Here is a 26,398-nt window from a genome sequence, read left to right as displayed (position 1 = left end):
GACTAACCCTCACTTTCCATGGTCTGACCCCACAGAAGCCCCCACAGAAGACATAACAGCTCAGGAAGAAGTGGGGTAAACCCTGAACTGAGTTTAAATCTTCAATGACTATGGGCGAAAAAAAGTAACTGGAGAAAAAAAAAAGTAACTGAAATTACCTGCAATTAACTGACTAGATCACACTTTCTATTGTCAGACAGGATGGGTCTAACACAGAGCTCCAGGTCAGAGTCCTGATCTTTCAGCAGAAAGAATCTGGTCTGTCCAGCCTTCATATTGTAAATAAGCCTGAAATTTATGGATTGATAGGGCAGGACTCCTTGGGAAAATATCACAATTGTAAACATTAATAAATATTGGTATATTTAAATTGTTTGCCATGGTGTTACCAAGTCTAAGCTCACACTGCTTGCTGCACGGCAGGCCAATAAGCGAGAGACAAGTTGTGGGGGCAGGGAATAACGACGTTATTTGGAGAGCCAGCAAACCCAGAAGATCGTGGGCTCATGCCTCAAAGAACCATCTTGCCTAGTTAGAATTCAGGCTCCTTTTTACTAAAAGGGGAGGGAGGACATTCAAACACTTCCTGGTTCCCACCAGCCTTCAGAAGGAAGGTGTTAATTCCTTCCTCCCTGTGGTCATTCATAGGTGGGCCTGGTCAGGATGTTGCCTATGAGCTAAACAGAAGTATTTTAGCTTAATGATCATTACCTGAGAAGCAGGGTTCCCAGAGATGGGCCATTATGTATAACGTAAACTTAGAGGCAATATCCCTGTAGTGATTAACTTGTAATAGAATACAAAAGGTTCTTCCCTATTACAAGAGCACCTAAGTGACTAAGACATTTCCATACCTTCTGCATGACTTTTCGTGCCCATCTCAACTGCAAGATGTACCACTGTGCTACCGGAAAAGAACACCGAGCTGCCCGGAAAAGCAAGAGAACACGTTGGAGGATTCCAGACACCTTTTGGCGATTATCTTTTTCAGCTTTTAAAAGAAGATCGTCACCATCTTCCTAAACAACAACAACAACAACAACAACAATTTTAGTAGCTAGTAAAACAGAAACTTAAAATGTTAAAGTGAAAATAAAAATAGTGCTCCTCAAATGAGAATATTCCTGGACAATTATAAAGGATGTTTTGAGGCATGGCCTCAGAGATTAACTATAGCTATTTCTAGTATCAAGGAAACACTTCTCTCACCTCAAACAACGTAAAGGGATAAGTCCACCCTAATGCCACGTCTTTGGCTACAGCAGTTAAAGCCCACCACCCCTGAATCTACTGATGGACTGTTGCAGAGAAAGCTCCTTTTAAAAAGAATGCCTTTTCCCTTCCTCTGCCTGGAAAAATCCCATTATATTTCCATGTCAGCTCCTCTGTGAAACCCTCCCAATTTGTGCTACTATGGCATTTTGCTCAGGCTTCCATTATAGCTTTTACTGATCTATTCTTGCTGATTTATGTACCTGTTTCCCACACTACTGAGAACTACCCAAGAGCAAAGGCCTTGTCGTGTTAGTGCATAGAATAGAGTCCAATATGTGGCAAGATCCAATAAATGTTTCCTGAAGAAACACAATTCAAGTCAGTAGCTACAGATTAACTTCCCAGAGAACGAGATAATGTGAGTATTGCAAACATTTGCTTTCCCAGCATTCTCCTACCATTGCCACTTCTTAGGAGAATTCAGTTTTTATTTGGGTATCTGCCCTCTCCTACATAGCCAAATGATTCAGAGCTGATCCCATGTCCCTAGCTGCCAAGGAAGGCCCTAATCAATTGCCAGGCAGTACCTTGCATTGGCCCTGGCCAAGGTGTCTGATTCGAGGACAGGGAAGCGACTTGGGTCGGTCTCACAAGAGCAACTCTCCGTACTCTTGCTTGGAATACTGGGAGAGAAATACTTTTACTGCTTTTCTTTCTCCCCCGTCCTACTCCCTTTGGACATGGACAAGGTATCCTTAGAAGCTGCTGGCACCATCCTGCTCCCAAAAGGGAGCCATCCTTAAACTGAGGCTGACACCTTAGAAAACTAGAGAGAAAGAGCCCAAGTCTTTGGTAACATAACTGGGCTTCTCAATTATGCCAGCCAATATTTACCAAGTTTTCTGTTACTTACAACCCAAAGGGTTCTAACTGATACACAGCGACATTCAAGAGAAATCCTACCACTGAAGATTATTTTAATAAAAAATAATAAAAAATGAAGTACCACTACCAATAGTTACCACTCAAACTAATATCAGCATAGCATTTCCAAAATTATCCTAAATGCTATTTCTAATTCCTAAACCAACATACTGAAGACTCAGATATAAGAGGAAAGAGGAAATACTGAGAAATACTATGGACTACTTATTCTTTCCATTTGTAATATGTTACATCTGAAATATCAACAAGTGAAATATTTTAACCTATTGAAACGTAACTCAAAATATAACAAATGAGAATACAGCGAACTCTAAAAAAAGGAAAAGAACAAAAAGTTGCTGATTCTGAAACAGTAAGTAGTAAAGAAACAATATCAGAATCAATTTAAACTGTGAATCAAATATTAAAACAATTTAAATGTAAATAATTTACATTAACCACTTTAAATCCTAAAATGCTAATTGTAAGGTTATGATTTTCAATAAAAGCAGAGGAATAGTTCCTGAGAGGAATACAGTATTGCTATTTATAAGACAGAACTATCAATTGAGAAGTGTAGGAGAAAAAAAATGACCTTTCAAATCAAAGAAAAATCAAACTAAGTCTTTCAAAAGAGGCAAAGACAATGAGATGAATAAAAGACTAAAATGATGTCTGGCTTCTAAATTCTGACATTCTTTATTTTGCTACCCTAAACATATGTTTTTTTTATACATATACAGAGAAATATCTCCTAATTCTGTTTTATTACTGAAGTAATTTTAACATTTATTGGATGCTTACTATGTGTCCTAGGCCCTAAAGGACAAGCTTTTACAGGGTGTCTCACTTAATACTCACAATAATGCTATCAGAGGTACTATCATCATCTGCATTTTACAGATAAGGAAACAAACATCAGTTTGGTACACCGCCCGAGATTACACAATTAATAAACAGCAAAGCCGGAATCAGAAGTTAGCTTCAGAGCTTGCGTTTTTAACTTGATGATGATTACCAAGTTGATTATTTTAAAAACTGGACAAAAATCAACTTCAGATTAATTAAAAGATTAAGCACTAAGCTTACTTCACTAAGAACCGCTGGCTGAGGACAATATAATGGAGGAGCTGGAAGATACAAGCCGACTGGCACTAAGCCCCACAGTCTCTTACTGAAGTCCTTGGCAGAGCGTATCAGAAGCTGAAATGTCTCTGAAAGAACATCTGCATCAGCCATAACTGCTGCCTTCAGTACTTCCTGCACAGAACCAAACATCAGGTCTGCATCTTCCTCTTCAATGGGGTCTAGCAAATACAGCAGTAGGGAAAGCAGTTACAATTTGTGTTATATTTTCCATGCTATTTCGTAGGATAAAGTTTCTTATCTGAAAGAAGCTGATTGCCAAAAATAAACATATTGGTCGACACGCAAAACACCCAAACTTCTAGACAGAAACTTAGTAAAGATTCTGTTACTTTCAAGATTATAGGTAATCAGAGCACAAAGACTTTTCCAAAATTATACAAGATACTGTAATAACAATTACATAATAAAAATATTCTTGGAATTTGGTCAAGACTCAACAATAATAATAAAAGAAAAAATATTAATGGGACAAATAGAATGTCGAGAAAGACACCAAAATAATATATAACATTACGTGAAGGCAGTGAGAGAGTAATTATATTCTTTTTCTTAATAGTCCATCACAGTACTTTTACAATAAAAAGGACCTGAGAAGCTAAAAAAAAAAAATCAGAAATATTAAAAAATAGTCATACAGTATGGCTTCAATTATGTAAGTATCCGTATATATGGAGATATGTTCCAGAAGGCAAAATGCAGAGATGCAGGTGGTAGAATTGGAAACTTATGGACATTTATAGTAGGAAATGCATATTTTAAAGGTATAGACTATAATATGAAAACACTCATGTACTGACTTTTCATCTTTGTTTAATATTAACGTTTCCTACATTCAATTTAGATTAAAAAAAAATAAAATGTTACCAACACAGCTGAAATTCCTTAGGTACCAATCATATTTCACTTTCTTTCTCCAGAGGCAGTCACTATCCAGAATTTGGTGTGGCTATATTGAAACTCCTATTAGAAATATGTTGTGTTTGCCTATTCTACACAAAGTTTAACTTCTTTCATATTTTCCAACTCTCTTCTTTGTATCTATGTATGTATATATTTTTATTTCTCTCTATATATTTTGTGTGTGTGTATATAAAGAGAGAGTTCTAATTCATTTTCCAGTTCACTGACCATGTGCTGAGTTTTTTGGTTTTAAATCAGTTTGTTGAAGTATAATTTACATACACTAAAATTTATCCTTTTTACATATACAGTTCAATGAATTTTGTTTGTTTGTTTTTTTAAACATTTATTGGGCAGTGCCAGGTCTTAGTTGCAGCATGCGGACTCTTAGTTGTAGCATGCAGGATCTAGTTCCCTGACCAGGGATCGAATCTCGGCCCCCTGCAATGGGAGCGCGGAGTCTTAACCACTGGAAGTCTCCAGTTCAATGAGTTTTGGCAAATCTATACAGCCTGTAAGAACACTTCTATCACTCCAAAAAAATTCTCTTACACCCCTCTGTTGTCAGTTTCCCCTTTACTCCCAGGTAACCACTGATCTGTTTCCTGTCCCTATAAGTGTTGCTTTTTATAAAAATCACATAAATGGAATCACAGCGTGCAATTTTATTTCTGAGTTCTTTCACTCAGCATAATGGTTCTGTGATTCATCCATGTTATCAGTAGTTTGGTCCGTTTATTATTTGTTATTCCATTGTACCGATAAATTGCAATTTATTTATCTATCCACAAGTGGATAAACATTTGGGTTGTTTCAAGTTTTTGGCTATGAACATTTACATACAGGTTTTTCAGTGGATTTATATTCTTATTTTTCTTGGGTAAATACCTAGGGGTGGAATCCATTGACTTTTTCTCTTTGTGTCTGACTCCTGGAAATTTCCCTTACTTTCTTTAAATCTTAGCCTTAAACACATATTTTTATATTTTGTCTAGAAACACCCTGTATCTATGTATTTATTGTGGGAGAGTTTTCAGATCATCTAAAACAGTATATTGCCAGACTGGAAGTTCAGACTGAATTTTTCAGTCCTCTTTCTCAAAACTGACTTTCATGTAGATACATTATCTTTTCATTTATTTAAAAAACAAAAACAAAAAACCTCGACAGAAAATTAATAAAGAAAAGTTTTCAGTCTGATTCCCAAGCATTATGAGTTCTTTCTGGAAAGAGAAGTTATAAGTCATAAGCTCTAGGAATCCAGAGTTAGATGTCTCACTCCTTAACGGAGACAAGCACTAATCACACAAAAGGGTCCCACAGCTATCCTGGTTTCATCATGAAATACATGACTTTAAATGACGGACTTCATTACTTTTTGTCTACATTTCTCCATCTATAGGGCTCCTGGGTAAACATATGTATTACATGTAATATTACATTTTTTTTTATAATACCACTCAGAACTTTTCAAATTAAAAACAAAAAAACAACTCTATGATTTATGCATTAGGCAAGAGGTTCTAAGTACACTTCAATGTCTGAAATTCTACGATTCTATGACTGAAAAAGAAAACAATCTAAATGCAGCAAAATACCACTAGTATAAAGAAAGGCATGTATGGAAAATCAGAATATCATTCAGGTACTGAACATCGTGTTTTGAACTACATCAGTCTGGGATGCTCCCATGATTAAGAATAAATAGCATAATTTTATTTTTGACAAGCTTACTTCAAAGTATTAATATATGTGTGGGTACTTAAAAGCTTTTTAAGATACCATAAGCTTTATATTAATTAAGCTGATAAATGTGTCGACCATTCATAACACACCTGTAAATTGTTTGAATTTTGAGCCCATTTCATTTTTTGCTTCCAAAGAGGCTGGCTGCCCTAAAAAGCACTGCAGTTTTTCCTGGAAAATCTGTGCTGGAGTCATATTTAATGGTAGATTCAGACCCTTTTTCTTGGACCTGAAATCACATCAAATTAAGGGAAAAGAAAACAAATTTTGAAAAAAGGAAACATACATACATTAAGAACTAAACATGAACCTTTATTCATTCTGTATGTAGAAAAGAAATAACCAAGGAAATACTGTATTAAGGAGAGTATTAAGGCTTTCCACAATTACGGTACTAATATATCTCCTCATCCTTACCTCCCACTACTACCCTACCTACGTACTCTATCCATACCAAACCAAACTTGCTTTTGCTATACGTCTTCTTTTTAATTAATTAATTTTTTGGCTGTGTTGGGTTTTCATTGCCTGCTCGCAGGATTTTTTTTTTCCCAGTTGTGGTGAGCGGGGGCTACTCTTCATTGTGGTGCTCGGGCTTCTCAGTGTGGTGGCTTCTCTTGTTGCGGAGCACAGGCTCCAGGCATGTGGGCTTCCGTAGTTGTGGCACTCAGGCTCAATAGTTGTGGCTCGCGGGCTCTAGAGAGCAGGCTCAGTAGTTGTGCTGCATGGGCTTAGTTGCTCCGCGGCATGTGGGATCTTCCCTGACCAGGGCTGGAACCCATGGTCCCTGCATTGGCAGGCAGATTCTTAACCACTGCGCCACCAGGGAAGTCCCTTGCCATGACTTTGCTCGTGTTTGGAATGTTTTCTCTCCCTTCAGCTACTCAATTTGTCAAGATCTCATCTCCCCTTCAATGCCCATCTCAAATGACATCTCCCACATAAAGTATTTCCTGTCCTTCCCTCACTTGATATTACTGTTCTCCCCACTGTACCACAGGTACTTTTTTTTACCATACTATGTAAATTATAATAATGCTTTGTCCTATCTTCTCTATGAAACTATAAATGCCTAAGCATAGAAACTATGTACCATTTAAGTTTATAATTCACTAAAATACATGGCATAGAGCTTGGTACAGAGTGGTGACTTAATAAACACACATACATTGAACCATTGAATTAAAAAAATATAGAAGACATGGCAATACCATAATATTCAGAATAGTTAAGATACAGGGATGAGTTTGATTTGCTTAAAACTCAAATCCTGTTTGGGAAAGACAAACTCTCCTATTGACTACAGGCCCTCTGAGGGCACGACTAACAAATTAACGTGCTATATAGATATTTTAACACAATAAATAAGCCTCCGATCTGTCCACACAGTAGCCACTAGCTGCATGTAGCTCTCAAAGTTAAATTAATTAAAATTAGATGGAAAACTTGGTTCCTTGGTCTTACTGGCCACATTTCAAGTGCTCAATAAATACATGTGGCTAGCAGCTATCAGATTGGACACCACATACAGAATATTCCCGTTACTGAAGAAAGTTCTGTTGGACAATGCTGCACTAAGGATTCCACAACGTGTGTAAACACCAGCAATGAGGGAAGTAGGAAACACTTCAGATGACACCGTCATACTTTCTTAACTTCAGTGTGCCTAAAAACACCTACCTTGTGAAACTGCTATCATGTTTACAGAACAGTTGAAAGGCCACACCAATGGAAACAGACGTCTTCCAGTCTCCAAGCTTATGTGCCAACCACACAGCTTCTGGAACCAGGCCACCAATAAATAACAGTTCAAGGGCGTATTCGACAGTCCACACGTGAGAAAGATTCTGCTCTCTAACAACACTGGCCACCCTGGAGTGTTGCAGAGGAATACGTCGAAAGGGCTGCTCTGCGAGTAAATGAAAGAAAATGGAAATTACAATTATACCTATATATAAGAACGCATGCCTCCTTACACAGATCTCTTCAATCAGTATTTCCTACACAAAACCACAACAAGGAAGACACACATGGTCTAAAATAATGCTTAACATACTCTTGGATAGTTTTCTTTTTTTTTTAAACACTGAAGAATGTGTCTCTTTAGTGGATCATGAAGCAAATGTCAGGAATCCTAAAAAATGAAACAGAGCAGATACAGAGACAGAAGAGACAGCATCAGAGTGCACTACACAAAATAAAGGTAAATAAGTACAGTTTAATGAAACTTTCTGGTCAGATAATATAAACACACACACACACACTTAAATGTACTGGGTCACAGGATACAGTTTACTGCTGTGGGCAGCTCTGAAATATGCACCTATTTCTCTTACTGCATATGAAATTTGGAGGGCAGAGACTACATTTTCACCTGATTTTGTGTTCCTCGTAGTGTCATGCAATAAAAAAAAACTAGTCTGAGGTAATACACAAGCATATTAAGTATTCAATATATTAGTGTTTAACAGAAAGTAGAAAACTGTGATTTTCAGTAATCCTGAATAAATGACAAGATTTCAGTCTGGCCTGAGATTAAATACAAAGGGTAATAATATTCTTCTCCCCAGCCTCCTGTATCCTTCCCTAATCAAAGTAACTTGAACGAGAAATTTGAAAATACGATGACAGAACTGTTATTTTTTTTTTAAATACATACTGCTAAGATTTCCACTCACTCCCTCGAAATAAAACTGCTAATTAGTATACATAGGTTTCTGCTCCTTGAAATGAAATGATTAGTTTCTTACATGATCTGCTCATACCGAGCACTAACATTTTAGCTCTTTGACAGAGATATGGAAAGAAACGAAGAATTTAGTCAATCGATGACTGCTTCTGCATAGGCAAACAGCCAGGAGGTTGACGAAAGTTTTCCAGTTTTTAATTCACTATGAGTAAGGCACTGTACCATTAAAAGAACTTGAAGGATTTAATTTTCTGAAAATTTTACTGCTTTCACACAGCAAACATCACACCAAATAAGCAACTCACATCCCCAATACATTCTGCTACTAGTTCCGATTTAAAAGATTAACATGAAATATATTCTAAGTCAACCCCGCTAATATCATTTTTCAAGATAGAGGGAGAATAAAGAAATTAAAGGATATATACAAAGTTTCAGATATTTAAATTTTCAACAATCACAGTCTCCGGCATAGGAAGAGAGCACAAAGCCTTCTCTCCCACTCTCTCCTCCCCCTGGGAAGATATTTACATAGGGAATAAAAAGGTGTGTCTCTAAGCTTTCATGAATGTTTATGAATCTGTTCAGAAACAAGTCAATAATTCTATCACCTTCCTTCACAGAGTGTGATAAAGATCAGTCCCCTTAGGTATGCAAAGTCACTTGTAAAGATAAAGACCATGAACAAAGGGCGAAGGTCCTATAAATATTGCAGGACAGAAAGACAAGAAATTGAGATAAATCCTCTACCGAGATTTTACCTTTTTTTTTTTTTTTTAGATTTTTCTAAAAACCACGTTAAGTTCTACCTCTCTTCTTCAGTAAAATTATAATGAATTAAGGATACAATTTGTTATCAGAAACATTATTACCAAAAATAGGGAGCACAAGTAATAAATACCGCCGTTGTGACCAAAAAAGGTCAGCTTAAATAAAAGACTACCGTAATACTCGTAATAATAAATAATGTCAAATGTACAAGGAAATAAGTAATATCCACCTGAGAGGCTTAGAGGAAAGCATTAAGGTGAGGGAGAGAAGCACAGGCTGTTCTCAGGGAGAAGGAGGGAGCACCAGCTGAAATGGGGTGAGCGCACAGTGGAGCGGGAAAGAGGAGAAGGGAGATCCTGGAAAAACGGCACCTGTTTCTCTATTTACAGCAGCTACCTAAGAGGAGCCATAAAGAGGTCAGGGCCAGCTTTTCTTCCCCAGGGAAGCAGGCACCTATGAAAAGGAACCTCTAAACAATTTCCCTTCTGATCCTATCTTACATATAAGGCTCTCTAGCGACTAGAAGCGCCTGAAAACCCCGACGACACTGGAGTCTAACACTACTGTTGAAGCATCCAAGTGGGTGAGGTCAATCCTCCACTCCCACCCACATCCTGAGAAATTACAGAAGAGTCTGAACACATAGCTCAAAATTCATAGTTCTGTGATTAAATCTGATGACCACTGCTGCTACTTCTATTAAACTTCTAATTATATTACATTTTATACTACTCTAAGCTATGTGTACCTTTTACATGTCTATCAGTTCATGTCATTTCCTACTGAAAGCCCTCCAATAACTTCCCATTGTACTTAAAATAAAATTCAGATTTCGTATTCCGGCTTACATCACCTGGCCCCTGTCTATCTCTGTCTTCATCTCATATCACTCTCTACCTCACCCTCTGTGCTCCAGCTACACCAGTCTTTCAGTTTCTGAGACACGTCAAATTTGTCCTTGCTCTGGGGCCTTTGCACAGGCTCAGGTTATAACACTTGAAGTCTTATGTGTCCACGGGTGGCTTTTTCTTGTTATTAAGGATTCAGCTTAAATGTCACCCTTGCAGAGAGCTCTTCCCTAAATTCACCACCTGAACTAGCAACTCAGTCACAATGCATTTCTCTACTTCAGTTCTCTGCATAATAATTATCACCATTTGATATATCTTTGTTTATATGTTCATTTATTTAGTTTTCCACCTCAACCTAATCAGATGTAATTTCATAAAAGAGCAGGTACTTCATCTGTTTTGTTCATGGAAGTTAGGATAAATCTGTTTCAAATGTCAAGACAAAACAAAATACAAATGTTTTCATATCATTAATTTCATATGGTGCAAGCTAATATATTTACAGCACATACAACACTACTTGACACATAGCAGGCACTAATAAAAATTATTAGAATGAATGAATATCATAGAAATCTGTGTACATGTTTATTTCTATTAGGGCAGGGCAGTTACCTCACACATATTAGGTACATTTTGACTCTATTAATGAAATGATTAAACAGAGCAAAGAAAATGATCCAAATAAAATTATAAAAGTAAAATGTCCAAACAGAATTAAATTCTAAATTAGCACACTCAAAATTTGTTAAGTTACCACATTTTTATAGCCCTTTTACTTTTCTATGGAAACTTTAAGGACTTCCATGGTGGTCCAGTGGTAAAGAATTCGCATTCCAATGCAGAGGATGCAGGTTCAATTCCTGGTTGGGGAACTAAGACCCCACATGCTGTGGGGCAACTAAGCCCATGTGCCACAACTACTGAGCTCACATGCCTCAACGAGAGAGCCCATGAGCCACAAACTATAGAGCATGCTCTGCAACTAGAAAGAGAAAACCCACATGCCACTAGAAAGAAGCCCACGTGCCACAACAAAACTCGCGCTGCAACTAAGATCCCGCACGCCTCAACCAAAGATCCTGCGTGGCGCGACGAAGATCCTGTGTGCCACCACTAAGACCGAACACAGCCAAAAAATAAATTTAAAAAATAAAATAAAATAAAAATGGAAACTTTATAAAAGCCAAGGTGTCCAAAATTTGCAATTAAAAAATACATATTCAATAAAAGCAAGTCCAAAGAAGTTACCTTTCTCAGATTACATTCATTCATAGTCACTTGAGTATCTCCCTAGTGTTCAGGCAGTAAGGTAGAAGAGTATTATTTCCATAGACTAACGATCAATGTATAATATGATTTGAAATATTATGTGCAAAAACAAAAAATTATTGGTTTACCTGTTTTAATATGAAGGGGAGGAAGAACATTCACACTGTGAGGTGGCAGAATGCAAAGCGGCTGATTGGTGAAGTAGGCAGCCATGAAGCGAGCCATGGACTGGATGACCCTCAGCGCCGCCTCAGGGTGAACACCTCCAGGTGCTCCAAACGCACAATGACACTTCTCAGGAACTGCAGGGTACACCAAATGACCAGAGGAGATTCTTGTCAAACTACCAAAAGTAGTAATATTTCAGTTCCCAACATTATGCAAGAAGAAAATCATAATTAAAACTTTTTTCTGAGGTGAACATCCATGGCCTATACAAGCTAATTTAACATAGGCATCTACACTTCCTGAAGGCAAGAGAACAAAAATAATTAGCTCATAATTATGAGCACAAGCACTTAGGAACTCTTCATGCCTTCAAGTTATTAGTTTTATCTCAAAACATGGAGGGAGCTATACAACAATCCAGCCACAATGGACTTGCAAGCATAGCATTTCATTATTTTCCCTTCTTCCTCCGCCTTTCTAGTTTTCTTTCTTTAATGAAAGGAGGCAGGGTTTACTACAAAGATAATCTGAAAAGCACCAGAACAGTGATTCTTCATGTGTTTTTATGAACAATTAGGTCTGGATATTATCATACACTCCCATTAGTAAGAGTAACTCCTTGCTGTAAGATTCTTTTAGGAGGTATGGACAAAAGGAACGTGTGGAGTGAAGGGAGAAGGCAGGGGAGGGAGAGAGCTACATCACTATTTCTAGGGTGATTCTGATATAAACTAGTAGGAGCAAACATGTGTCATCCCTATTTGAAAATCAAACCTCAATGACGTAAATTGGCATTCAGATATTTGAAAATAAATAGTTAAAACTATGAAATACAGATAAATTCTAAGTTAACCTTAATTTTTATAAAACTTATGGCCCCAACAATGGCAAACTAGCTTTCTTTCTCAGAAGTCACTTGGGAGAATTCCCTGGTGGTTCACTGGTGAGGACTCCATGCTTCTACTGCAGGGGCCCCAGGTTTGATCCCTGGTCAGGGAACTAAGATCCCACAAGTCATGTGGCATGGCCAAAAACAAACAAAAAACCAAAAAAGAAAAAAAAAAAGGAAGTCACTTGGTAGATATTCACAAGAATATTAAGTTCTACATGTGTATGGCCATTTCTATCTTGTCACTGTATACCTCAGCACCTACCACTCCTCCTCTCATATAGGAGACACTCAAGAGTATTGTTAATACATTGTATTTTACATAAAGGGGATTTTGAAAAAATTTTATTAGCCTTCACGCAGTATTCTTCATTTAGTCACTAAGTTTGGGGAAATCATACTTTTCTTCACATTAAAGTTAAAAACACATGGGTAAGAATTTTGTTCTCCTAGGTAAAACTTACTGTAGGAATTATACAAAGACAAGATTTCCAATAATCTTAATCATGCAAAACTCATTATACAAAACTCAGGAATAAGCTCCTTAAGTAAGAAGCAACCTGATTCTAAAAGATACCATGACAGAGGAAAACTGTACCAATTCAGAATTAAAACAAAATTGAAAAGGCAATTCTAATATATATGGATGGCATAGTGATGATATTAATAACAACAACCTTATGCAATAAAAATTAACTTGTATCTATATACAATAATTTGATAATAGCAGGCCTGACTACTTGAAAGGCTTATAAGCTTGCTTATAAGGCTGACCCTTGGCTAGCACCCAGGAACTTGGATTTTAGGAGGATTCCCACCACCTTAACTGATGAGACTGGCTCACTGGACCTAACCGTACTAAAAATGTGGTTTAACTAAACACACGCTTTCCTTCTGAAAGCATGGAGTTTGGGCATAGGCAGGCAGAAAGGGCCTACCTGAGCAGTCCCTGATTAAAAACCCTGGGCACTGAGTCCCTAATGAGCTTTCCTGGTAGACAACATCTCACATGTGTCATCACAACTTTTTGCTGGAGAGATTAAGTATGACCCATGTGACTCCACTGGGGAACGATTCTTGGAAGCTTGTGCCTGGTTTTCTCCAGACTTCACCCCATGCTCCTTCTCCCTTTGCTGATTTTGCTTTGTATCCTTTCACTGTAATGAATCATAGGTGTTGAGTACAACTATATACTGAGCCCTGTGAGTCCTCCCTGTGAATCACTGAACTTAGGAGTAGCCTTGGGGACTCCTGACCCAGTAGGGATGTGATTAATATATTCTAAACAACTGTCATTAAAAATTAAAACAAATACAAAAGGTCCAACTTATTTTGAAATTTGTATCATGTCATGACAATACTACTAAAAAAAAAAAAAAGTCAGTTAAAAAGTCACACATAAAAAGTCTTCCACTCATACACAGCTACCAGTCCTTTCAGAGGGCAATTTGACGCCAGGCATCAAAAGTCTTAAAGCCACGGATTCTCTTTGGTCCTGCAACCTCATTTCTCAAAATTTAACCTAGAGATATTATTAGTAATGTTCACGAAAATTTATGTACACTGCAGCATTATTTAAAATACCAATAGTAAATAGGTGTGCAATGATGAGGAAAAGGCTTGATAGGTTTTTAAAAAGAATATTATTTACATTGAAGAATATTCATCATAATATTAAGTTTAAAGGATTACAAAACAGAATATACAGCTTTGGTAATATACATATATGAATGCATATAGACAAAAAATGGTAGAATTAAAAGTGATTTTACTTTCTTCTTTAAACCTTTCCATATTTCAAAATTGTCTAAAATGAAATTGTATTAATTCTTTAATGAACACAAAAATTTAAAAAAAAAATCACAAAGAGTAAGAAATCTATAAACAGTGGCTGCATATGATATCACTTATATGTGGAATCTAAACAGATAATACAAATGAACATACTTACAAAACAGAAACAGACTCACAGACTTCGAAAACAAACTTACAGTTACCAAAGGGGAAAGATGGCAGGGAGGGATAAATTAGGAGTTTGGGAGTAAAATATACACACTACTATGTATAAACTAGATAATCAACAAGGACCTACTGTATAGCACAGGGAACTCTACTCAATATTCTGTAATAACCTAAACAGGAAAAGAATCTGAAAAAAATGGATATATGTGTAAGTGAACCCCTCTGCTGTACACCTGAAACTAATACAACATTGTAAATCAGCTATATCTCAATATAAAATAAAAATTAAACTAAAAAAAATACAGAGACAATATGAGTACCAGAATAAAAACTTTATGGTATTCTACCATCTATCTCACCTCAAAAAACAAAAATAACAACAGCTAAAAAAACCACCAGTGGCTGAAGCCAAAAAAAACTAAGTGTTCTTCTGGACAAAAATGATAAACTAGTGAAAATCAAAGAAAGGGTTTTACATAATACTTTGGCCTACCTCTCAAACTATTTTTAGAAGCCTTTTGTAAACGAATTTCTTATGATTACTATTTTCCATGAGTAAAATGATTTTTTAAGAACTTTTATTGAGATACAGTTAACATACAATAAACTGCATATATTTAGAGTGCACAATTTGGTATCCCAATCTCCCAATTCATTACCTCCCAACCCTCTCTGCTTTCCCCACTTGGTGTCCATATGTTTGTCTCTACACCTGGGTCTCTATTTCTGCCTTGCAAACCGGCTGATTTGTACCATTTTTCTAGATTCCGCATATGTGTTAATATACGATATTTGTTTTTCTCTTTCTGAGCCACTTCACTCTGTATGACAGTCTCTAGGTCCATCCATGTCTCTACAAACGTCCCAGTTTCATTGCTTTTTACAGCTGAGTAATACTCCATTGTATATATGTACCACATCTTTTAGTAAAATGAGTTTTTAAGCTAATAAAGTTATTAGAAAAAAACACAAAACAAAACTCCATTTAGATTCATGAACTCCATTTAGAAAGTTGTGATATATTCAGCCTTTCTGGCACATTCATATGCACAGTACACATCTAATGGTCTAAGACCGTATAACCATTACAAATATATTACATGTTCGTTCATATATATCTTTTACTCTGGTTACTGCTTAATTTAAACACACCTCTTTTATTTTTTTATTTTTTTTAAACACACCTTTTTTAGAAAGGACAATCCAAATATTCTGCAGCCTCTTGAACAGATTTTAAAAAGACTCAGCATACCTCAGAAAGTGATTTTCATCACATTACTAAACAACTTTAAGCAATTGTTAAAGAAAATATAAACACATTAAGGTAAAGTACTTGGGTACCTGATATTATGTCTAACAAATGAGATTGTGAGACAACAATTATATCAGTTCAGCAGGCAGTTACTGCTAAGCCTAGAGACCCAAAGGTTAAAAACACACAAGCAAAAACACGATCCTTGCTACTGGAGAAGCTGACAGTCCAAAATTTACCACAATAGGGCAGAGCAACCAACTTTCATGTATAAGCAATTTCATACCTACACCTATAAACACAAATTACTAACATTAAACATACTGATTTTTGAAAAGCATACCTGAACCATCTTCATTTTCTTTTCCAGGTAGGTGGGACCATCTCAGTATTTCTCTTACTAGCTGATCACATAATCCTTGAGCATCATTTAAATTGTAGTTATAGAGGTGGCAGTATAAAAGGGAAAGATAATAGCGTATCTGAAGAAAACATGTCCTTCTTCCTCCTTAAACAGGGGAGAATTACACTTACATTAAAAACATGTTAGCTAGGTTCTTGATCTGGGTGCTGGGTAGCGGGGAATGTTCAGTTTATAAAAATTCATCAAGCTGTACACTCACGTTATGTGAACTTTTCTGTACCTGTTTTATACTTCAATAAAAAACAGGTAAGCAATATTTTGTTCTTTTTCAAGTTCGGAACAATTTAATTTTCTTTGATCAGGCCCTAGGATGACTAAGAATTTATCCAAAGAGAGGAACAAATCCTCCTCATCTCAGTACTAAGGTCCACTAACAACATCTAACTCAAGTATACATGGTAAGAAACAGAAGGAAACATGCTAAAAATAAAAATACCACACAAGAAGCCATACATATATCAAATAGACAGTCCACAGAGACTTTCCAGAGGATAATAAACACGATCCAATAAGATCGGAGCCCTTGACCACTACCTTCAAATATCTAAAGGGTGCTTAGGACTGAGACTGCTGGTTGCCTGCCCCTTATCCATTCTTTCTGAGTAAAAGAATTCTAATTTTATCTGCGGTTACAATGTACCCAGATCACAACTTCTTTCTTCTTTTCATATTTATTTATTTGGCTGTGCTGGGTCTTAGTTGTGGCATGCGGGCTCTTAGTTGCAGCATGTGGGATCTAGTTCCCTGACCAGGGATCCAACCCAGGCCCCCTGCGTTGGGAGCGAGGAATCTTAATCACTGCACCACCAGGGAAGTCGCCAGGTCACAATTTCTTGCTAGATGGGGCCTTGTGAAAATAGGACAAAGTTCTGAACTGAGAGGTAATATTGTATGGAACTGCTGGAAAAGCTGCTTAAAGAGAGGTAACTCAGCTAGCAGGCGCATCCTTTCCTGCCCTTTCTGCCTTCCTCCTTTCCATTACCTAGATCATGTACATGATGGCTGGGACTCCAGCACCCATCTCAACTCACGCAACGGCCTTAAGACTGGAAGCAATGCACTAAGGATGATGGAGCAGAAAAACTAAAGGAGCATGAGTCCTTGATGAGATCACAGAAACACCAAATCAGCCCCAGACTCTCAACTTCTTGACCTCCTTTCCCAAGAAAGAGAAAAAAACTTCTTTCTTGTTGAAGCCACTGTTACTTTCAGTTTTCATTACAAGAAACCATTCCAAATGGATACAATTGGAAATGAAATTAAATGAAAAGGTCTACAATGAAACTCATTATGAAAACTTTTCTTCAAGAGAACTTCTCATCACTTTGAATGCCACTCTTCTGGATGACAATCCCCAAATCTGAGAACTACATTAGAATTCTTTCTCTACTCAGTCACAACTCCAATTGATCAAACCTATTAAAAACCTGACAAATGTGGCCTCTGTTCTCCAGTACTCTTGACATTGCTCTGGTTCAGGATCTCCTCAACTGACTAACTTTCTTGCTCCTAGGTAAAACCCACATCTCTACACCACACTCCTACAAATGGCCCTCCATAATGTACTACAGTGATCTTTCCAAATGGCCCATATTTATTTGAAAAGTTCTCTTTCTTACATAAAGTATCTTAACTAATCCCACCGTCTTCAGGATAAAATCTTAATCCCATGGCACTGCAGGGTATCTTCCTTTACCATGTGTTCTCTACCTCTTAGTTTAGCACTCACCACCCTACCCTCAATATTACATACATATTTCAAATACTCTAGTCCCGTTAAAACCTCTTGCAGTTTAACCAAACTGCCACGGTTTCTCATGCCTTTTTGGTTTTGGAATGCTATATCCTCTGTTAAACAATTCCCCACTCTTTCAACTGGACAATTTTCACTCAATTTTAAATGTGAGCTCCTCCAGGTTTTCCCCAGACTGATGTTTGCACTCCAGTTCAGACTGTGTGCTTCCCTGGCAACTACCATAAAACATAATGAGAAACAGGCCAGTGGTGTATGTGATCTCTCCTCCAGACTGTGGGCAACTTGCGGGTAAACTTGTTTGTTTCCGTTATTCCTCTTGCCTAATACATATAGCGGGCCCTCAAGAAGTACTGGTTAAGTAGATAAATTAATGACACATACAAAGCCACAACAGTCAGAAAATAAATTTAATAATAGCCAAATCTGACCATGCAGTAGTTGCAGTCAAGGCTAGCTGCAAGGTCACTAGCTGAGAACCTCTGTCATCTTACTCATACCCTCAGCCCTATATCATAAAAGCTATCACCAGTTTCTAGAATCCATACCCCTATACTTTCATCACAAACTCCATGTAGCCCATAATAAGTCTAAGTCACAGGAAATTCTTAAAGTTCAATAACTTAAGGGCAGAGAGCCTGAGCTCCATGTTTCTGTAAGTCTGTAATAAGGTGACAAAATATCTGACCCATAGTTTCTCATTTAGATACTTGCAGTATCACTAAATGACAAAAAATATATTATTTTAAATTTAGGATTTATGTCTCATTTTTTTCCCCATCAATAATCAATCACAAGTTCCATCATTAACCAAAAAAAGGACAGAGGAGCCTTACCTATGGGTAACAGAAAAAATTCTTGCTGCTACAAATTCCAAGACTAAGAATAATTTAAAATAACTCTTTCCAACAGTCAAGGTACCTACAATATGTATTCTATTTGAGCATTAAGAAATTGTGAGCACTCAGAAATCTAAAATTATTTTTAAGCTGAATAGCATGCTAAAATATGGTCCTACCAGTATTATGGCAAATATTATTTTTTAACACTCCCCTACCTTTCTCTTGGGTTTCTTGTAGAGCTTTCTTCCATAGTTCAACAGACTTTTCATATGCTCCTAGTAGGAAACACTCTTCCCCTACAAAGTTTTAACCAACAAGTAGTCCTGGTTAATTAAATTACCTTATAAATATGTACTTGTTTTAAAATTCAGTAGATATAGCTCTGCCAGAAATCAATTTGAAAAACAAATAATTGCAACCAATTAACAAAATCAAAGCCCAACTAACTATATGACTTATTCCTGGAGTTAGAAATAGTTTATAAGATACTGACCATTGATAGACTTAAGTTCTAAGGTCGGGTTCAAGCGAACTCCAGCAGTCTGCAATTTAGCCTGTATATGACATAACAGGGACTTGATAGTAGATGTTTCATGTGTCATCCTTTCAGTTAACTGTATGTCATCTTCAGGAACTCTTTGACTTAATTGTGTTTGATACCATAAAGTTTTTCTGTACAATACTCTCCAGAGAACAATCAATCTGCACACAAAATCAGGTGATCATAAGAATCAAATTTCAGACTAGGGATAAGAACAAGTATAGCCTCCTCGTTAGCCTTTTTTTCCTACGTGCCTTCTTCACTAACATGTATACAAACTGATCAGATTTAAAGATAGCACAAAGTCCACTGACTACAAAAATGCTTATTTTTAAAACTTTCATAAATGCTTTATGTACCTGTGCTCATTTTTCCATAGGGCTTATCTAAGCCAAAATCTTTCAACAGTATCATGGTTGCCCACGACAAACAAAATACGTGTGCTGAATAATGTTCTGCATAAATCCTAAAATACTTTCAAATAACATAACATCTATAAATGCTGAGTGCTGATGGGTACAAGCTTTCTTTTCGGGGGGGTGATAAAAATATTCTGGAACCTGTGCTAATAGTTCTACAACCTTGTGACCACACTAAAAATCACTGAATTGTATACTTTAAAATGGTGAATTCTACAGTGTGAGAATTGTATCTCAATTTTGAAAAATCTATAAAGCTGACTGTCTTCTAATATTAAAGTCATTATACCTGTGTCCTGGCTGTTGAACAAAATTTAATACTTGAGGACGAATCTTGAGAGATGGATCCCAAGACCAGTTTTCCCGAGAACCACTATCTTGAAACATTTGAAAAATGGGTACCACCAATGAGTCCTGCTTTGCTGTTCTACTTTCAGCAGTTGATGATGAAATAACTTCAGGCTGAAGACTGTATATGCCATTGAGATGATCAGCTACCATTCTGAGTAAATGAAAACAGGCTAAAAGCTTCTCTGAGAATAACTGATCCTGTTGCTGCTGTGTCAGCAAAAGCTTTACAGTATTTGAGGTCAGCTTTACCAAATGTCCTACATCTTGTTTGTATCTCATATCCCAGTACTGGATTGATAAACACTGATGAAAAAGCTGAAAGATACAAAGTACCCATGCATTATGTCTTGGGCTCTTGCTTAAAAAAAGATCAAGTTTGGGGAAAGGACATTTTATAAATTGAAGAATGTACAAAAAATGAGTGATACAAACTACTGTGTAATTTAACATTAAATTTTTTTCTGTCACATTTTTTGAAATTCCTATAGTCCATGCTGCCAGGAGATTTTTCTGGACAGAATGCAGTTCTGTAACAGTTTTATCTGTCTCCTCAGTATTATCCTCGGCATGTATCGTATCAATCATAGAAGCAAATTCCAATCTTCCCTCCTTGGCACTACTAAACAAGAGATCATTTTTTTGGTTCCAAAAAGAGAAGTTGTTTGGAAAATGTTTGCCTTCGTTAGTTTCTTCGGCTTCAAAATCCTAAAACATGAGTGAAAAAAATTATACTTAATATCATTTAATTCTTTACAAGTAGAACTACTTCAGTGCTCTCAAATTTCTCTTCCTTTTAATAAGAGAAAAACAAAATATGTTTCTTGGAATAAAGGCAATACATAACTGTTCAAAGTAAATAAAACATTGCTACTAAGTACCTGCAAATCTGCTTTGTTTTCATTTAACTTCATTGTTTCTTCTGCCTGTAAGAATCTGGGAACAGTAGAATCAGCTAAATTTTCACTCCCGTGGTGTTTTAACAAGCTAGATCTTAGGGAATCCAGTGATCGCAAGTTCAGCCCTTTGCCTTTTGGCTACAGAATAAAAAAAATTTCCAAGAGCAAAATTTTATCCATAATTGTACTACAAAGCAATTAAAACTTCTATAGAAACTGTATACAATCTGAGGACATTACCGTCAGTACAGTTTTAAATTTGAAAAGACTAAGAAGGCAAATTTTACTAATGGTACCAAAAAGCACTATACCTTAGACAACACCACACTTTGGTATGTTTTCTCAAGCCTCTGGGTTGAATCAAGTAGAAGGGATCTCATGAGCACTGATGGAGACAGATTATCAAGAAATCGAAGGGTTGTGACCATGTATCCATCAGAAATAATGAGGTAGGGTAACCGTGAGTGTGCTTTTATAGAAAATCTCTGTCTCATAGGGTCACTATCAGAAGCTGATGAATCTACAGAATTATTTGAATCTTGAAGTGTAAACTTCTGCGGTCTAGCAAACAAACACCAAAATTCAAAAATTAGTAAGAGAAAAACCTTAAAGGAAACAATTACATTATTTCAGGAAAAAAAAAAAAAAAACCCAAAACAATTAAAAGCTCCAGAATGATGAAAAAGCAAGCAAATTAAACACAGAACTATTAAATGTGCATGTATCTGTGAGGAAAACATGTGATTAATACAGAGGTTTATGTGTTTTTTTTTTTTCATTTTCCCAGAATTGTGGCATTTACTCTATTTTGTTTTTCATCTAGTTTTATACAACCTCTTTCAGAAAAGAATTGAGGCTGTTCGTTTTTACTATTAAAAAGAGTTAAATACTTTTCCTTCTTACTATATATGTAAATATACTTACAAGAACATAATGAGGAGCTATGAGTATACTTGTTATTAAGGGGGAGAAAGAAAAGACACGGACAGGACATTTGGAGAGGATGGTGACAAGTAAAATTTTATCAGCTTAAGATTAAATTTGACTGAGTTTCCACATACATGTAGTTATTTTTTGTTATGGTGGTGTACCTGATTCTGATTATTTAATATCACTGATGATTAACTTCGGGGCTTTATAAAGAGAATAATCAAAATATAATTTTTTTCTGGTTAGGAAACTAATCAAATATAGATTTTTATCAGCCAAGTGGTCCACAACAGAAGACTGGTTTTAGAATGTACATGCTACAAAATTTACAAAACCAGTAAAAAGTGACTCCATAGAAGATGTATAAGACATGCTGTGACATCAAAAAAGCAAAATAGTAAACAGCATATATCATGTAATTTATTTTGCTTTAAAAAAGAAACTAGTATTGCTATAAATGTTATATAAAATTTTAAAATTTAGAGGACCATACACTAAAATGCTAATAATTGTTATCTCTGAAGAAGAGGATTACAAGTCTTTCACCTTCTACATCATTTAGTTTTATAATATTTGATTTTTAAGTTTTTTAAAAATAATGAATATGTGTTACTTTTGTAATCAGAAAAAGCAATCCATTTTGAAAGACCCTAAATATTAATTTTAAAGGAAAATGTGAGGAAATAAGTCAATTATGAATCAGACCATAAGAAATAAGGAAAAACACTTTCACTGCATGAAGTGACAAGTTTTTCCATTAGTATTTTCTATTGCTAAAAATTAAGCAAAACTTTTTTGCTAAAAATAATCAAGGACATATCCCTCCTAAGTTTCCTTCCTGTAAAGCAGTGGGAATGGATTAGCTCCAAAGACATTTTCCAATTTTTTTGTTTTGTAAATAGTGTCTATATGTGTCTAGCCATATATAATAATATCAACATCAGTAAAAACAAATATTTACTGAGCACTTACTTTATGCCAGAACTGTGCTAAAGCAGTTTATAATTATTTATAATCTTACTTCATTCCCTCAATTCTAAGAGACCACTACTGTCATCTTCATTTCACAGTAAAAGAAACAGAGTCTTAAAGAATAACTTACTCAAAGTAACACAACTAACAAGTAGAAGAACCAAGATTTGAATCTTGATCTGTCTGACTCCAAAGCCAACCTGCTACACGACCACACAATTAAAACTGAAAATAGGGCTTCCTAGGTGGCACAGTGGTTAAGAATCCGCCTGCCAATGCAGAGGACATGGGTTTGATCCCTGCCCCAGGAAGATCCCACATGCTGCAGAGCAATTAAGCCCACGTGCCAGAAAAAAAACCCCAAAAAAACTGAAAATATGGCTAAACGCTAAAGTCTACTATCCACTTCCAACAACTCTTCCCCTTTGTCTCTCTGGGAAAAAAGTAGATACAATCATACGCCAAGTTAATTTTTATCTAAGTTGCTCTGCTTTTAAAACAATAAAAGATGTATCACACTCTTATTAATTTTTATATTAAAGAAGTTCTATTTTTTAGTGCTATTGAATATTTAAATAACATATACTTACATAGTCACAATGTCAAATTTTCACCAGGATTAAGCCACAAAAAGAAATAGAAGAAAACTAGAAATAAGAAACAGATACTGAGAGGACAGACTCAAAGAAAGAATAAGACAATTTGAAAGATGAAATTATTAAAAGAAATACCCAGTAAAGGAATACCAAAAGAGAAAAACTTCTATAAATAAATTAAAACCATGCAAATCTCTCACCTGTATGTTATTAGCGGGTGGAGAGGAATAAATTCTGCGGGCCCAAATTCTATGGAGCAACCAAATGTAATCAATGTTAGCAATTCACCTTGGAAGGTCAATAAAACCAGGGAGCCACGTTTTAACACACAAGCCAGAAAAAGACTATCATGAGTCCAGCTGATATCACCTACCCAGTAGGACCTAGAAAAAGCAAGACAACATGTTTAGAAAGGACTCTCTACAATGTCTTTGACAATTTATAATGGCCAGGGAGGGGTGAGACACTTCAACAAATAAGGTCAAAAGAATAAACGGTAGGCAAATGTCACATATATTTCCTGTATGTTACTTCCCAGGAAAAAGGTAAGGAAAAAAAGAGTTTGCTCATAAACATCTACTCCATACAACATACCAGTTAGGAATTTACTTAGATTCATAAGCAAATCATAGGATGAAAATACTACCTAAGAAGGAAAGCTTTTTAGTCACTTACAGTATATTTAGAACAACTTCTCATCCTAGTGATGTCCAAAACTAAGACCTACTGGTAGATTTGAAGGTCAACACCACGCCCATCTTCTCTGCAGCCTGCCAGAGCTCCACTCAGCAGCAGCCTCCCTCTTCCCAAAGCCATCTTCACTACTCCTTAACTATCTCATAATATTAACATTTCTTTCATGGGGACAAAAAGCAGCTCCTCCTCATGTAAATGATGAACAGCCTAAGTCAAACAGACCACTGAACTGAAACTAGTCATACGTCTAGAAAGGAAATTTTGGGGAGAGAAAGAAAATAAAAAGGCATGACTGGATGAACCTGGAAACTTTGCAAATTCAGAGAACAACAGAGAAAAGTGTTCAGAAAAGGAAATTAGGAGGACCCAAGAGGAAATTTTCCTACTCTATGATCCTACCATAGAGTAGGTCCATGTGCCATCCAAAATCACCACTTATGCTGCTATTCACCCATATGCAGAGAACCCTAACTTTGTTTAAAAAGCTAGGAACACCTCAGCCTGGGTAGATAATGATCTTCCCAGCCCAGGTTTTTTCATTTCAGCCCCTCTAACTTAGCCCAGTACTTCTCCTAAGACAACACAGAAAGAAATAAAAGAGAAAAAAAAATGTGTTCATGTATCTTCCACTCTATTAGACCCTTCCTTAAAGTATTTAAGGCTTTCCTTACATAAAGCAGTTTTTAGAATCTATCAAGCACAAATGCTAAAAGCTGCATTATCTAAGTATCTATTTAGACATCTATTGAATTCTCAGTCTTAAACTTATTAAACTATTAAGAAAGAAAATAAAAACACTACTTAGAAATACAGAAGAACCCTTACCTGATAAGTGTAGCTGGAACCACAGGATTCTTATTACTACATCCTTTAAGGCCGCCACAAAGAGTAACAAAATTCAGGGGGTTTATAAATAATACCTGAGTGGCCTGGGAAGAAAAAAAAGACAACAAAACCATTAAAATTATTCTACTTATAATTCTGAAGACCTAGAGATCTATCAATGAACTATCTAGTCTTTCTCCACTGTCAAGACAATACTGACCGCCTATAACTCTTCTCTATTTTATACTACATTTTAAGAATATCAGTTACCACTTTTCCTTTCTTTCTTCCTTTTCCATTATCCTCTTTTCACTTCTGAAGGCCAAATTTTGAAAATTATGGCAGGTAATGTAAATAACTTTACCAATTTATAACATCAAATATCAAACTGGATCAGAAAACACCAATTTAAGGAATATAAAGTAGTATTAAGAAAAAAAACTAGGGCTTCCTAGGTGGCACAGTGGTTAAGAATCTGCCTGCCAATGCAGGAGACATGGGTTCAATCCCTGCTCCAGGAAGATCCCACATGCTGCAGAGCAACTAGGCTGTGCACCACAACTACTGAGCCTGCACTTTAGAGCCCGTGAGCCACAACTATTGAGCCCATGTGCTGCAACTACTGAAGCCCACGCACCTAGAGCCCGTGCTCCACAACAAGAGAAGCCACGGCAATGAGAAGCCCATGCACCACAATGAAGAGTAGCCCCCACTCACTGCAACTAAAGAAAGCCCGCGCACAGCAAAAATAAAACCCAACATAGCCAATAAAACTAATTAATTAATTAATTAATTTTAAAAAAGAATCCATCTCATTAAAAAAAAAGAAAGAAAGAAAAGAAAACTATATTCAGAGGAGGAAAAAGTCTCAAAACTGAACTAAACTCTCTCTTTTACAGGTTACTTCCAAGACAGATTACATTTACTGACCTTTGGGTCTTTCTGATTAAGAGTTACTGCCAGGGTGAGGCCATCTCTTGAAAATGCAGAAATTAGAGCTCCTCTTGACTTTACTGATTCACATTTAGGAATCAGACTGCACAGAAGGCAATCTTCTTGTGCCCACTGAACACAGTATGTCAGTGATCTAAGAGAGTAATGAAATAATTGAAAACAGGAAATACAGTAACTTTTAAATTAATATATACTTCATTACAAAAAATTAAAGGGTCCAGGGCTTCCTAGGCAGCGCAGTGGTTGAGAATCCGCCTGCCAATGCAGGGGACACGGGTTCGATCCCTGCTTCAGGAAGATCCCACATGCCATGGAGCAACTAAGCCCGTGCGCCACAACTACTGAGCCTGTGCTTTAGAGCCTGTGAGCCACAACTATTGAGCCCACGTGCTGCAACTACTGAAGCCCACG

General features: G+C 36.4%; 1 protein-coding gene across 12 annotated transcripts in view; it reads right to left on the bottom strand.

Annotated features, from left to right (window-relative positions):
- Positions 1 to 26,398, bottom strand: part of CPLANE1 (ciliogenesis and planar polarity effector complex subunit 1) — a 119,535-nt gene that overhangs the window by 81,105 nt on the left and 12,032 nt on the right. For 11 of the 12 annotated variants that reach the window (XR_009049125.1, XR_009049126.1, XM_057708115.1 and 8 more), the window contains 14 exons: positions 25,964 to 26,120; positions 25,034 to 25,137; positions 23,713 to 23,895; positions 21,326 to 21,575; positions 20,997 to 21,152; positions 20,057 to 20,823; positions 19,301 to 19,509; positions 19,023 to 19,103; positions 16,132 to 16,296; positions 11,646 to 11,819; positions 7,615 to 7,843; positions 6,024 to 6,163; positions 3,229 to 3,446; positions 855 to 1,019 (listed from right to left, as the gene is read on the bottom strand). Coding sequence is in view for 10 of the 12 variants with exons in the window: in XM_057708115.1 (XP_057564098.1) it covers positions 855 to 1,019; positions 3,229 to 3,446; positions 6,024 to 6,163; positions 7,615 to 7,843; positions 11,646 to 11,819; positions 16,132 to 16,296; positions 19,023 to 19,103; positions 19,301 to 19,509; positions 20,057 to 20,823; positions 20,997 to 21,152; positions 21,326 to 21,575; positions 23,713 to 23,895; positions 25,034 to 25,137; positions 25,964 to 26,120 (2,998 nt within the window). In the remaining 2 variants the exon portion in view is untranslated. The remainder of the gene's footprint in view (positions 1 to 854; positions 1,020 to 3,228; positions 3,447 to 6,023; positions 6,164 to 7,614; positions 7,844 to 11,645; positions 11,820 to 16,131; positions 16,297 to 19,022; positions 19,104 to 19,300; positions 19,510 to 20,056; positions 20,824 to 20,996; positions 21,153 to 21,325; positions 21,576 to 23,712; positions 23,896 to 25,033; positions 25,138 to 25,963; positions 26,121 to 26,398) is intronic. The other variant, XM_057708119.1, reaches the window with a different exon arrangement.

Source organism: Hippopotamus amphibius, chromosome 15 (genome assembly GCF_030028045.1).
Source record: "Hippopotamus amphibius kiboko isolate mHipAmp2 chromosome 15, mHipAmp2.hap2, whole genome shotgun sequence".
NCBI lineage: Eukaryota > Metazoa > Chordata > Mammalia > Artiodactyla > Hippopotamidae > Hippopotamus > Hippopotamus amphibius.
This window is presented reverse-complemented; position numbering and strand designations above follow the sequence as displayed.